This window comes from Pezoporus wallicus, unplaced genomic scaffold (assembly GCF_028554395.1).
Source record: "Pezoporus wallicus isolate ANWC-B61680 ecotype Strahan unplaced genomic scaffold, APGP_CSIRO_Pwel_v1 contig_8166, whole genome shotgun sequence".
NCBI lineage: Eukaryota > Metazoa > Chordata > Aves > Psittaciformes > Psittacidae > Pezoporus > Pezoporus wallicus.
This window is the reverse complement of record NW_026638114.1, coordinates 1588655-1603743: the sequence shown is the minus strand read 5'-3', so window position 1 is coordinate 1603743 and position 15089 is coordinate 1588655. Positions and strand designations below refer to the sequence as shown.

The window sequence follows — 15089 nt, the reverse complement described above, 5'->3', positions numbered from 1 at the left end:
ACCATCCTCCCAAAGACAGGGGTGTAATAACCCACGGACACTTATTCTCTTTCCAAGTTGGTTAAGGTTGGCTCAAATGTTATTGGGATCAAAAGGACAGGAACATAATGGTATAAACTTGGTTTCTATGGGAACGTAGGCTAAAATCAAAAGGTGCTTCAGGAGGCACAGAGCAGAGCTTGCTAAATAAGAACCATGGTGTAAAATAACTCATTGGGATTGCCTTTTATGGCCACGTTTCTGTAAGTATGTAGTTACTTGCCATAACTTTGATTTCCTTCTAGAATCTGGGCAAGATTCAGACGCTTCCTGGATGCAAAATCCACCTCCCTGAAACTCAGTTCTGGTGTTTTTCAGGATTCTACCTGTTGTGGGGCAGTTTGGTGCAATGTTAGTTTAGAGTCATGCCAGAGGGAATTATTCTTGCCTTGCTGCAGCTGTGATGTGACTTTACAATATATGATGCAAGAAATAGAACCCGGGTATCATTTGCCACTTGCAGTGGATGAGGGTTGGGTAAAATAAAAGCATCTCATCTTCCAGGCTGGAATCTGTCCCAGTGATGTGGTACTGTTAAATCCCAGGAGTTCTGATCGCATGTGATAAAATATTGATAGCGCAGCCAAACGTGGTATGAACATTCTGGCTTAAGCAAGAAAAGTCACAAGTGTCTTTCTCCTACTTAGATACTGATGAATTCCAACACAGTAGTAGATGCTGCTTTGGAAATGGTTGTGCACCAACCGGGCTGCAGTGCAGCACACAGTGCTTGTAGATCTCTGAGCTGCTGAAGGGAAACATCCACTCTGACAAATGGCACAGATCTGCAAAATGTCCAAGGAAACAGGACTGCAAACACATCGACTGTGTTTGAGTGCAGATCATAAAGTACCAGAGTGAAAAGTCGCTCTGCCCTTGAGGCATAAATTCACTTGAAACCTCCCTGGTTAATGATTCTGTCCTTTTCCACCATAGAGTATATGAGCACCGTGAGCCCAGAGAAGGTTTTTACCTGCTTTTAAGTCCTTCCCTCTTCTGGAACAAGCAAATATCTAATTGTTCACCAACCTCTGTTTATCTTACGAGTGAACATGTGAAATGCTAAACCGGTTCCCAGAACTGTTTGTATGAGAACCGCCCTATCAGTGTTATAGACAGCAAACTCTAACAGCTGGGCAGCACAGCAATTTTATGCAGGGTAATATTTATTTGTCCATAGACAGGAGGAATCAAAGTATTTAACTCACACACAGCAACGGCACTGCTTTTGTCCACGTACATGATTACAGTCGATAATCAATTGAGTTCTCTGTTCAACGGAATTGGTTTCACAAAGAATGTCACTTTCTGAGTAGCTGACTCTAGTTACGTGTGCTTACAGTTAACCCAATCAGCCATAAAATACAAATACATGTAAGGATGTATTGATTCACAAGGATGTTTGTAAGTACATTGGTCTGGTCCATGTGACCAAACCACTCAGATGCAGTGTTTTAAAAACCCATCACTGCTAAGAGGTCATTGGTACATTTGGATGAGATTCTGGAGCTCAGGTTCTCCATCCAGCTTTCCGTAGTTAATTCCATGTTTCTGCTCCCCCAGGGAAGCTCACAGTCCTCCAGCTGGTTGCATCAAGTAACAACAGTGTCATGAGCAAGGCTGTTATAATTTTGTCTGGTTGCTATACCAGTAAAATAGGGAAAAGAAAGTTACTGGCATTACCTAACACAGGGCAACAGTTGTCAGTTTAATATTAGGTTTGAGCACTCTTTGAGTATCTGATATTGCAGTTTCATACATCCCCATCACACACCATGTCGGAGTCCATAATACTTATGTATTAACTTCTTTTTGGATGTTCCTGTTCCTACCAAAGTCAATTCACTCCTATTGACTTGCCTGGAAATTAGACATCAGACTGAGTGCAAAGGCAGTGGATGTAATGAGAGAACATGCAGCGGGAAGGTGATGTCCTTGATACTCTCTTCAGTTAGCAATGATTTTTAAAGTGCAGCATTAAGGAAAGACATACTTGATAGCTGAAAGCTCGGAACAGAAATGGTGCATCAGCACTTGAGTCGGATGAGAGCGTAAGAAAGAAATGATAAGAAATCAAGGCACAAGTATAATGATTCGCATTGGATTACGAAGCAGTCTCACTGCTCAGAGAGCTTCCACCTGCTAACGAAGGACCCTCTTACGCCAAGATTCAGAGTGGAAAGACTGATTGCTTCACTCTGATCAGGGTGTCAGGGGCAGACGATTGGTGCTACAAAAAGCAATGGCAGCCTTTTTTACTTTGCTGTTTAATGCCACAGAAACACACTGCCCGAGCACTTGTAGGGAGAGGCACTAAAGGGAGATCATCCATCAGCAGCCCTGTCCCTCCCATAAGGCCACAAGAGTTTCTGCTGCCCCACTGACCATATAATTTAGTCTAGTGCTTATTTTGTGGCTGCATTTAAACCACTTGGGGCCTGACACTAAACCTACTTCTCCTGTAAGGGCTAAGCAAGATGGTGGAGGCTTAGGATAACTCCAAAAGCCTTTCTTACTCCGTGAACTGCTATAAACTGTTATACAGATCAACCAGAGCTGGGAACAGTGGAGGGGTGTAAAATTAAAAAGCCAGGAGACAGTGAAAAGGCTGATGCAGTTAGGAATGCTTCAGTATTCCTGGTTTCCTGGGGTGTTGATGAAGGACGACGGCATCAGTGGCTGAAATAGAAATATTTTTAGCTGTGCTAAGGTAGCATGCCAATGACTTGGAAATTGTGGATTAAAAAAGTAAGATGTGTATACTCTTTATAATTCATTATTATTAATCTTTAGCACTCTTGGAGGTGGTTTATTAGCATTAATACCATCATAAGAGTGTGCCTACGGGAGCATAATCCTCTTTTTGCTGAACTAAACAGCAACAACGTCCTCTAAACTCAGCGGTGACATGATCTAGACCTACAGAAAGTGTTCATCTGCACCAAAGTGCAAGACTTTGGAACCTATTGGATTATTTTAGATCTCCAGAGGGGGATTGTTTAATTTCAGAGATCCCTTTGATGCGTCAGTTTGGAGATTTGAAAGGGCAATATTTTCATATACCTCTTCTGACGCTGAGCATCTGCAGTGGTGAGCTAATCCGACCAAATCCTTCTGAAAGTTCTTGTTGAGGAACCCATAGAAGATGGGATTGACACACGTTGAGATCATGGCCACGAGGTGGCATATTGTAAATGCTAGATTATGATTACAGCTCATTAGTGCCTCGTAGTTCCAGTCAAAAACAACATTGAACACATTGAGAGGCAACCAGCAAGCTGCAAAAGTCACAACAATTGATATCAACATCACGTTAATCCTTTTGTTTTCACTCAGTCTGTTCTCATTCTCTCTCATCCTGTCTATTTTCCCGTGTCTCCTTCGAAGACATACAAATATCCTGAGATAGCAGATAAATATAAACCCCAGTGGGAAGCAGTACTGGAAAACCAGCAGACTAGTGGTAAAAATGAGTCTTTCTGTAACTGATGGCCATGCTTCAATACAAGCAACTTTGTTCTTGTAGAAATCACTATGGAAAGACAAGTGTTTGAAGGGTTCATCAGTTAATTGGTGAAATACTAAAAAAGGAATGGATATTACAAGGGAAAAACCCCAGATGAAAAGAATTCCCCAGTAAGCATGTGAAATATTAGGCTTCCAGCCACGGGGGTTCACAATTAACTGATATCTCTCAATAGCAATCAGTACAAGTGAGAAAATGGAGACTGTGACAGATACACTTTGTATGAAGGAACTTATTTTACACATAGCTTCCCCAAATATCCAGTAGTCCATTAAGGTATATGCAACTGTGACAGGAATACACATGATACAGATCAAGACATCTGATAAAGAGAGGTTGGCAATCAAAATATTGGTGACGTTTTGAGCTTCTTTCCTTCTTTTTATTATAACAATCAGGCAAAGATTTCCAAAAAGCCCCACGATTGTAACTAATGTGTAGGCTGTAATAAGCAAGGATTCTGCAAGGAAGGAGGGCTGGCATGTATCAAAATTCAAGAACTGAGAATAGCTGATGTTGGAGATGGTCTGATTAGCCAGAATCTTGCTGGGGTCCTGAATGGCTTTATCCATCATGAAGCATTTCCCGTCCTGTGAACAAAACCTAGTATTATTTAGAATGTACTTTGTATGAAGCTTTCCAAGGCAATGATTAACGTGTCTCTTGTTGCAGTCGATGCCCTTTTCTTGTTAGTTAGTTTAGTTTAGTTAGTTTTCAGCAAATCTAATTACAGCACTGGAGAAGCCAGTGGTTGGGTATTAGTGGTTTTGTGCATATAGATGAGTGGAGGTTGATGCAGGTTCTGCACTGACAGTGTTACTGATTGTGACATATAGAAACAGCAATGATAGCTCTGATTAAACTTGTGTGAACATTTTGATACAAATCCTCTTTTACAACTGTCAACAAACTTTGCTTTTCAAAAGACAATATTTGAAGATCTGTGTCAGCCAAAGACTTAGCAAGGTTTAAGGAATTCCAATGAGGATAATCTGTTGCTTTTCCATTATCAAGAAAGAAGAATTGGGTTCTGCCATCATGTTGCTAGCTTAGGCATCACACTTATATTGTCTCTAGAACTAGAAAGTGACGTGAGCTAAAATCCCAACTCCCTCTGGCTTAACCAAAATGACGTCTGATTTAGCTTATGGGATATTTAACACCCCAATGAATTACATATTTAAAGGAGTCTCCTGTTCTGCTTGTGTATTACAGGTAGTATGTCCTCTTTCCTCAATGTAATCTGAGAAACATGTAAAGCAAACAGGTATCACATCAGCTACACACACAATTATTGCCATATCAGTAGCTGCCAAAGGCTGTCTCATTTCCCTGCACACCATTCACTGTTGTACAAGTTTGACATATGAGACCCCCAAAATTTCCTGCAAGGTGTACTCAGGAGACACACGGTTGATTCCTCTTTCAGTTCACACTTGAACATGTGTCAAGCAACAATTCTGATATTAGTACAATTCTGTTGTTATGAAACTACTATTAATGGGAAGAATTAGGTTCAGCAGAGTATCTCAGTGGGTTTCAATTTCTCACTGAGGAAAGAAGTTAATCTTAAATGAAAGGCTCACCAGCTTTCTGGCCAGAAAGAGGTTGTTTCCAACCTGGGAAAGGAAAAAAGAAGGGTGTAAAGCATTACTTTTGAAATTGAAACAAGGGATAAGTATGTTCTATACATCCGCCTTTCAAAACTCAACTGTAACTCACCTTAATTCCTTTTTGAAGTAGGAATTACTGGGAAACTAGCTGGCAGGAGCTCATTCTTCACCCCTAGTAATAAATACCATAGTGTTGAGAGCCTGTGGAGAAAGGAGGAGGAAGAAGCTATAGGAATGCAATAGGAATGCACAAAAAGAAGGGGTAGGTGGATGTTTTATTATTACTAGAAATAATCTGCTTAGGTGTAGAAGATTTATCAACATTTTAATAGAGATTATTAATTATTTCTAATTATTTTATCTAATTAATTTAATATATTATTAAATTAATCTATTGATTTTAATAGATTAATAGATCAGGGGACTGAAGCACCTCCCATATGAAGATAGGCTGAGAAAGATGGGGCTGTTCAGCCTGGAGAAGAGAAGGCTGCGTGGAGACCTCAGAGCAGCCTTCCAGTATCTGAAGGGGGCCTATAGGGATGCTGGGGAGGGACTCTTCATTAGGGACTGTAGTGACAGGACAAGGGGTAACGGGTTCAAACTTAAAAGGGGAAGTTTAGATTGGATATAAGGAGGAAATTCTTTCCTGTGAGGGTGGTGAGGCACTGGAATGGGTTGCCCAGGGAGGTTGTGAATGCTCCATCCCTGGCAGTGTTCAAGGCCAGGTTGGACAAAGGCTTGGGTGAGATGGTTTAGTGTGAGGTGTCCCTGCCCATGGCAGGGGGGTTGGAACTGGATGATCTCAAGGTCCTTTCCAACCCAAACTATTCTGTGATTCTATGATTCTGTGATTAATTGATAGTAATTAAATTCCTTATTTAATCACTAAGGAATAAAAGATGTTTGGTTGCTTGCATGAGGTTAAACACCAAATCCAGGGTTAAACTGGCAACTATGATTCTCTAACCATTTACCCCCAGGCATTGAAAGAATATTCCAGCTAGAGTTATATCCTGGACTGCTTTATCCTGATACTTTTGCAAAAGAAGTATCCAAACCAACACAAGCAACTTTGGAGCATCTATTACCACTCTCATTCTGATTGAAATATACTTTTCAAGTAGAGTAGTCATGTTGAGGTGAGAAGTGGCTGTAGATTTACATGTGGTTTACATGTGGACCTGATGTTCCCTGATGTGACTTTGTGGTCAGGGGCAAACATTAAGCCTAAGTCTCCCTAAATAACCCACTCATCATGGCCACAGCTATATTGAGGGCATGGCACAAAACTTGTACAGACATGCTGCAAAAGCTGTTGAAGTCCAGTGCCTTAGGGAAACTTTGTAGTCCCTTGCAGGTGCCCCTGCTCCAATAGGACAAGCACAAGAGCTATGTACCCTACAGCATGTCCACCAGCTTGCAAAAACTCTCCTCCTAATGAATCCATAAGAAATGAAAGGGACTCTGAAGCCAGCACAGTCACAGCCTGGAGAAACCAATGCTGTGGCTGGGCAACAGCATCTTCAGGTGATACTTATCCTATAATCCACTTTTCCCTGGAGCAGCACTAATTGCCTGGCTGGACTTATCAGCAGACAGAAGGATGCATGTGCTGGAAGGATAAGAGGCCAACTAGTGGTAAATGTCACCCTGATGAGCTTTACAGCCACTTCAGATGTGTGAGGGTCTAAAATCTGGCTGCTTTATCCCAAGGGAGATCTTTCTTTTTGGTATTCCCCTGACTCGCACAGATCTGAGCCCTGCCCTTTGACGAAAGATCAGGTGTCAGCAGGGGACCTGGCTTGGAAGCAAGACACCTTCAAAGACAAGCTCTGCTCTTCCCTGCTTTCTATGAGAGCAGGAGAAGCTGTGGGGACTCAAAGGACACGAGGCTGAGCCAGGTTTGTAATATTTTATGCACTATTTGCTATGCCTGCTTATTTATCTCTGGTTGCATAAGACGGTTTGATGGGAAGTGCTGAGTGTCCTCTCCCAGTAACTCAGTGTGGGTGTGGGGCTTCTTTGGCACTTTCCATCATTAGGGAAATGGTAGGTAGAGGTGCCTTCTGATCAGTTCAACCAGTGGATCAGCTTTAGGCACACTCATCATCTACACTGTCTCAGCAAAAAGCTCAATTTCATGTCACTGTTTGGTTTGTGCTGTGAGCTAAAAGTGTAGCTTTAGTACATGTCATCCTGCAAGGCAATTTAAACATTTCTTTGGTAATAAAACTATAACACTTGTCCTGTTTAAAAATCTGGAGTATTCACAGCATTAGGTAAATAAGTTACACAAGTACTTACTGCAGCATGATGAACTGTATTGTCATACATACTGGCATTGGTTTAAGCTATTAAATATTAGTGGAATCAGTATCCTTGAACCACAACTACAGCTGATATCAGAGCCGGATTGTTTAATAAGAGAACCAATTACTTCCATCCATAATCCATGCATTTGGATAAAGATTCCTTACTATACTAAGAGTATATGATGAGGAAATGATAAAATTAACCTACTTGTTTCATTCCTCTGGATGCAGAAACATTACTGAAACATGCATAAGCAAAAGGAAGTTAAAAACAGTGTCTAAAATTCAAATGAGTTTTTAAAGTCTTTCTTTGCTAAATATTTCCTTACCTATGTGAAAGATGCATAGTCCCATCCCTTCAGAGTGGCCAGTGAATATTTCAGTTGCAAACATCATCTGTTTATTCAGTTCCAAAGTGGTGCACAGATAAAATGTGGAGGAGATTTTCTATTCAGTTTTAAATACAGGATGTACAGACTACAACAATCCTTCAAAAGCTGTATTTCAGTAACTTTTGCCACAGTTGCATGGATTTTCTGACTTCTTACCTGATGCAAAATTCAAGTCAAATCCACACTGCCTTTAACAATTGATCTTTTCCCGTTTTGAGTTGATTACCAAGCCAGCACACATATCTCCTTTGTGCTTGAAAGAATCTGAAGCAAAGCCATCTGCTGCTAAAGCAATACTTAAACTCTCCTTTCTTCTCTTCCTGAAACAGTCCACACTTCCACTATTTCCAGCTGCGACTGAATCCACCGGTCTGTTGGGAGGCTGCTGAGGAATAAACCAGGCTCTGGAATCCAGGAAGAGGCGAACAGCAATGAGCAGGGAGGAGAAAGGACCAGGAGTCACGGGGATGGATTTTCCTCCACCGTGTGGCTTCCCTCCACCCTGTCAAACACCTTATCTTGCAATTTCATTTTCAATTATCTTATCTGCTCCGCAGTGCCAATGTTTTCCCTGTGCTGGATTTCATACGTAAACATCTGCAGATGGCTTATTGCTTTCTTAACTGAGGGAGATAGGAAAACACAGTAAGCTGCCTGGAAAGGCATAATAAATGTATTATTTGCTCTATTGCAATTAAGATAATCGTATTTTCATTATAAATTGCTATTTTAGCTTATACTCCAGAGATATAAAAATCTTCCTGAAAAGCGAAGCATTGAATATTATCCCAGCACATACTGAAAAGGGGCTTTATTATTATCAGTTTTTGCAGTAAAAGCCCAGTACAGCTTTTATAGTCCCTTGTTTATAAAAAGCAGCATTTAACATTTCCTTATTAAATATTTAGAGTGAATGTTTATGGGACAGGAAAGGATCTGTTTTATTCTTAGGATGTGCTATTTGGTACATTGCTGTTTAAACTTCTGAATTCCTACCTGGGTCCTCTTAACCCCCAGTATCTCAGTCTCATATGAACCACCCTGTGGCTCTCCAGTACTAGGAAAGGTAGAAAATAGTCCAGAGTTACAATGTGTTTGTGTAGGACAGACTCAGGAAAACTAGATGAGAATTCCCTATTAAATTAGAGAAGTAGGAACCTGCAGACAAAGCATTTGAGAGTACTTGAGTCTGCCTCACTGGGTCTTGGGTGTTTTTTGCGGGGATGATTTTGAAAAGCAGTAGGATTTGGGGGATGAATGAGACTGATGCTGTATCTAAAGTGCAGGTAAGAGCTTATTACCCCAAAATATTGTTGGTTGTCATGCTATTGTATTTGTAGAATATAGAGGTGGAGGGAGCCTCTGAGATCAGATGAACCTCCCGCTTCTAGGATGTTTGTATCTATTCATGCTGTGTTTGTCTAAAGTGTTTTTAAACATCTGTGGTAATCCGAAATTAGGTATTCAAGTGACTGATTTAAATGTTAGGACGACATACCCCCTAAAGTTTCCTTTGCTTTAGGCCATTGCTTTATATTCAGAAAATCTAACCAAAATGCTACAATCCAGCAATGTGAATGGACTTTCCTAATACATTTCTAGCACTTGCTGGTTTTGATTATGTCAAAAATACTGGAACAACAAAGCTTTTCCAATGTGCTTCAGAATTTCTGCTTCTGGTTGCAGTGTAACCCAGGAAGTTAATCAGGACCTAAACGTGCAACATCTTAGGTACACATCAGAACCAGCCATAAAAATGTGTTATCTGTTTATAAAGGAAATAAATTGGGAAAATTAGAAGATGTTCTGATTCTGTTTATAAATGTCAAACAAAGGGCAGGCTGTTTATTTATAGACTTCTGTTTCTAATATAACACTGCATGCAGTCCTCCTTCAGTGGGAAGACTGAAGTGTTTAACATGTGAACCCCTTGGTTTTACAGGCATGTCAATCTGCTGTGGTCTGTGGCTTTAATTCTGTTGTAACCTGGTGTGAATTAGGCCACATCTGACATCAGAGGCTTGTGGGTGTAGCTGCTCTTGGTCTGTTTATGCCTGATGTCAAAGGTATGTATGCAAAGTGGAATCTATAGCCAGGTAGGAAGGGATCAGGGTATATTGTTTTCAGGTAAATGCTGTAGTGCCTGTTTGTAAAACAGGCTGATGGCCAGCAGAATTGTGTTTGCTTTATATAAATGATGAGGTTATTTCTAAATTGCTCAATATTAAATGATGAAAAAATAGCCTTTATCAGTAGACTCTGATAACCGACTGGGAGGCGGGACTGCAGCTGCAATGGGAAGCAAACTTTATACGTAACCTGATAACAAAAAGTTAAAATATGTTGCAGATAAGGCTGCAATTGGCTTGGCAATGTCCAGTGTAAATTTAGAAACTCTGCCTTTGTGGGATTTCAGTAGTTCAGAGATGGCTCTATCACAGGAAATGGTAGCAGTTGTGGTATATTTTTTTAAGAGTTTTATTAGGGATTTCTATCGCAGTTTGCAAAGCAAACAAGTGAATAGGAAACCTCAAAACAGTGTGCTGATTGCCACTATACTGAATGCCAATCATGAAATTGATTATCACCTTAGCACAATCATTGCAATAAAAGCCTGATCCTAAAAGCTTGCCAGGCATGATATTCATATAGAAATCAACTGGAACATCTTTTACAAGCATCTGGTTGTACAGCAGCTCGAGGCATGACCTCTGCTTGTGTAAATGTTCCCAAGCCAGTTTTAAACCAGGTAGCAATTAACCGTTACAAGCACAGAGCTCGGGGCACTATCATCTAAACCAGCCAGCTGATAGTAAACAGGGTCCACATCTCATCTTGGTTGCAGTGGAGGTGTGCTATTACTCTGGCTTCCAGGCTCTGGCATACAGACTGTGGGCAGTGTGGAAAGTCAGGGTAAGTGATGATGTATTTTAAGTTTGTAACTTTTGTTGTGTTGGCAGCAGCCTGTTGGTGAAAAAATTCTCTAACATGCAAGTCCTTTTGCTTTGGCATTTACATGATTCCTTGCTGAGCAGGAATCGTTGCTGATGGCTGGCTACTCTTGGCACAGCTCCCTTCTTCAGAAAGCAAGGTTTAGTAGAGATGTATACATATGATTTCTCAGCTTCCTAGGTGTAAGAGTTCTTTAATAGCAGTTTGGCTAAGAGCTGGCTCAGTGACCCTTAACATCTGTGAAGGATCTGGAATCGTTCTTCCTCATAACTACTATTCTTTATAGCACTTCGAAGAGGCACAGAGAAAGAAGCAAGAATAATTGGGAATCTCTTACGTTAGTGTCAGATGTGCTAGATGGTGTCAATAAAGTAAGATAATATGTTATGATGGAGGAAAACCACATCCCTTTCTCACATTCCTGTTTGATGGAGAGATCAACTCCCTATTAAGTGTCTTCAGCAAATGGGTTATAATTTGACCAAACTAGCAATATCTGAATGCCAGCTATGTACACACAGTAAATTTTTCTCCAAAGATCACATGGATGAAGAAGGATTGATATCTGTGTGTAAGTGGGTGCACTGCTCCATAATTTGGAAGTTTTTTTCCTAATTGGAAAAGATAACAAAAATCACTTGGTTTCACTACCTGGAGCTTAATTTTCACTCCATGGTATTGCATAGCTCTAAAGAACAGCTTTGCAATATCCTTAAGGCTTTATTCTGGTCCATATATCTCAATTTAGGTCATTCCTACAATGAGAAGTCAACTGTTTGAAAATGTGCTTTAACTTTAAATGAGTTACTTATAACAGCATATTCATTTAAAACATTATATTATGCTATGAGATTTCAGCTGGCACACAGTTGAGATGAAGATTGATACGCTCTGGCTGGAAGGTTAGCATCTTTATTTCTGGAGTCAGCCAAGTTACTTTTCTTACTGAAAACTAGATAAGATGTGAGTAATTGTAATAGAGTGTGACAGCATTAATTCATATTGTATAATAGTTTCCACTGTCCAAACCCTGATTCAATCCTTTGTAGCGCTCTAGAACTTCTCCAGCTGATGTTTCCCAGGAGTGATCTCTGCCAAAGAATGAATTATTTCAATAGCTCATAGATTTTGGAGAAATATGATAATTTGTATTTCTTATTTTTTGTTCTACAGTCTTTTTCCAACAACACAGTGAGCACCAAACCCTGCTGTTCTCATGACACAGCATCTTTCACTGTCCTAATGGTTAGTGAAGGAATATTTAACTAATCAAAAGGGTTTTCCTGTTAACCTCAGTCTGTTTCAATTTCCCTGCGTGTTTCAAACTGTAATGAGAGTTTTGATTTTCTGAATGAAAAATATGAATTCTAGATTGCTGTTTTGTGTCTAGAAAGCCTAGCTTTTATGCACCTAGTTCTAAAACTTCTTGAATAGCAGGGATATCTTACAGCTAGTTTCAGGTACTTCATAGCATAACTCTTCTTGCTGTTTGCAAACAAAGCTAAATATCAGTCTTGCAGCAGCACCGCAAAAAAAAAACCAACAAACAGCCCACCCTACAGAGGCTCTGTGGAACAAAAAATAGATGGGACCTAGGAATAAGCAAGGGAAAAAAAGCAACTAGATTTTAAGTGGAAAATATATAAAGCAAGATTTGCAGATGAAAAAATACCAGAGCATGGCTGAGATCATTGCTGGCTCCAGGTCTTCCTTTGGCAAAACTTATGATCCTGGTCTGCCTTGGACTAAGATACAGTGAAAGATGTACCCTCTCACATCTGTCCCAGCATTGTGTGCTTCTTTGATCCTTTACAAGAAGCTTGACTTTTGAGATGCAGTTTTGCTGTCTTACTTTCATCCTATCACTGCAAATTATGACCTGATCTTATATGAACTTTTAGGAAAGAGAAGAAAGGAAATCATCAATTATGACAGAAAAGTGAAGAGATGAAAGAGGAAAAGAGAAATTGAGCTTCAGAGAGGAGAGGAGAGAGGCAGGATTTAAGGGAAAACCGTACCGTAAATCCAAAGAAAGGGATGTGAATTCAGTTCTCTGATGTCTTTCTTCTTCACCCTTCACAAAGGTGTGCTCCTCTCTTTCAGCACACTCCCCCTACAAAGGGCTCAGGGAAGGCTTTGTTCAGTAAGATGATCTTTTGAAACTACTTACTGATAAATAGCTCCTGTGAGTTGTTCTGTAGTTACTCTTTTTCCTGCAGAATATCTTACATTGTATTAAGCAAATAAAAGAAAGGGGTAATGGTTTATTCCTCATCTGAATTTGCACTAGGTAGAAATCTTTATCCTGAAGAGTGTCATATTCAAACTTTAGGTAGCAAAAGACTATCCAGTTTCCTCTCAGTGCATGTTCAATCTGTTTCAATTAAAAGCCTCTCCCAACCAGTGCTAGTTCATGATAGCCTCAAAAGTGAGATCACGGGTTGGTGTTTATGTAGATACAAGTGCAATCAGCAGAACAGAGAGAAAGATAAACCTATTGCCAAAAAAGCAAGAGCTCTCTCAAGGATTGTTTTATCTCTTTTAAGTTCTTCAGACTTTTAGCTAAAGCCAGGGGCCAGGATGGGGAAGTCGGTGGTGCTGCTGCATGTTTTATTAAATATGTCTTCCTATGAATTGCAAAATCACTCTCTGCCTGAGGGGATGATTTAGGTAGGAGGGAGGCTTCTACAAGTCTAGTAATACCTGTTTGAAATGATGAGATTAAAAATCCTTGCCTGAAATTGTGTGGATCTCGGAGTGATCTGGATAATTATGGTTGAATCTGCTCTATTTCCAGCCATTTCCGCCTGTGTATATTTAGAAAAATCAAGATGAAATCTATATCAATGATAATGTTATTACAGACTGTTGAAAGGTAAAACCAGACCTAAATCTAGAGCATTGCACTATACTAACAAAACATACAAGAAGTCCAGTTGATAAACGTTAATTGTTTTGAAAGAGTGAGTCAATACTTGATTATGGAAGCCAGCCACACTGATATAGAGTAGATTAGAGAGGTTGAAGCAAATTAAAAGCATATGACTTTGTGTTTATACAAGGGTTTAGGTAATTAAAATATTACTTCCTTAATAATTGATTTTGTATCAGCTTTTAATAAACAGTATATGATATCACAGGAAAGGGACAGTATATGATATCCCCTGGAAAGGGACTGTTCAGCTGCCTGTTTTATGATCTCTTGAGCAGTAATGCCCTCCTGTGGACTCTAGGTAGTATGATTTCTGCTGGAATAATTGGAATATTTTATGCATAAAAATGATGTGGGTTTCCTTCCAATACTCCAACGCCAACTAAGGTATCCCTAGAAGCCATTTAACACCATGTATTATTTGGCCAGAGCCTCTTATTTGAGAAACACATTTTCTTTAGGTGATGACACAGGTGGAGCTTTTACCTGTGTTAGAAACTTAAACTGCTTGTACAATGAGTTTTTATTCTGTAGGTTGCTATCACAATGGAAACAATATAATGCTGTGACTGCCCTGTCAGGAGGGAAAGGCATGTATTTCCTTTTCAATGGTGTGTGCCTGAGATATTTTAAATACATATTATGAATTTACTCGTATGTAGTTAAAAGTAGATTGAATATGTGGTGGAGAAACTGCTGTAGCTGTTGGAGTGTTGTCTGTTTTAGCAGACTTGTCACATCCCACATGCCCAGTGTGAGACTCATTCTTTGGTTCTGCACTCACGCTGCAGTACCCGTTGTAGCCCACTCTTGCAGTGGCTCACGCAGCTGTAGAGGGAAAAGGCACATTTCAGGAGCACGTAAAGGCACATAGTTCATAGGAACGTGTACAACAACGACCTGGCATGCTCACTGGGTGAATGAATCCAACAGAAACTGGAGAGGATTGGTTGGAGGCTCTGTGGTGGCTCAGGTGAGCTGCTATGAAGGTCTGTGGGATATATGCAGGAGAAACTCCTGTTTAGCTGTCTGGGAAGCCCTGCATTGCTGAAGCCTGGTGGTATGTGCCAGGGCACATGTACATGTGCAGTGAGCTCGGCCCTTTCAGTGTGGGGAATGAACGCGATTTTGACTGAGTACATGAACTACATGAGGTCACTTACACGGTAGCTGGGAAGGGGTAGTGGACAGGAGGACACCAGGTCAAGCAGACCTTGGCTGTTCTGTAGAATCAGAGGAGACATTTCTATCTGCAAGACATGGGTATATGTATTTTAGAGGTGTTTTCCTTTCATTAAATCAACGAGTCAGAGCTCAAAC

At 40.3% G+C, this 15089-nt stretch overlaps 1 protein-coding gene across 6 annotated transcripts; it reads right to left on the bottom strand.

Moving 5' to 3' along the window:
- Positions 1-1183: 1183 nt before the first annotated feature.
- On the bottom strand, positions 1184-15089 carry LOC130599196 (neuropeptide Y receptor type 6-like). Of its 6 annotated transcripts, XM_057409463.1 has the most exons (7): positions 14933-15089; positions 8882-8942; positions 7823-8289; positions 5288-5379; positions 5152-5184; positions 2471-4155; positions 1184-2408 (listed from the first exon to the last, which is right to left on the bottom strand). In XM_057409463.1, exon 6 carries the CDS (start codon positions 4138-4140, stop codon positions 3016-3018), a length of 1125 nt encoding a protein of 374 aa, XP_057265446.1. In that variant the 5' UTR covers positions 4141-4155; positions 5152-5184; positions 5288-5379; positions 7823-8289; positions 8882-8942; positions 14933-15089; the 3' UTR covers positions 1184-2408; positions 2471-3015. The 6 variants fall into 6 exon arrangements, 5 of the variants coding, with proteins under 5 accessions (XP_057265446.1, XP_057265445.1, XP_057265443.1 ...); XM_057409462.1 differs by lacking the exon at positions 14933-15089 and having other exon boundaries at positions 8882-9251; XM_057409460.1 differs by lacking the exons at positions 8882-8942; positions 14933-15089 and adding an exon at positions 7702-7732 and having other exon boundaries at positions 7823-8238.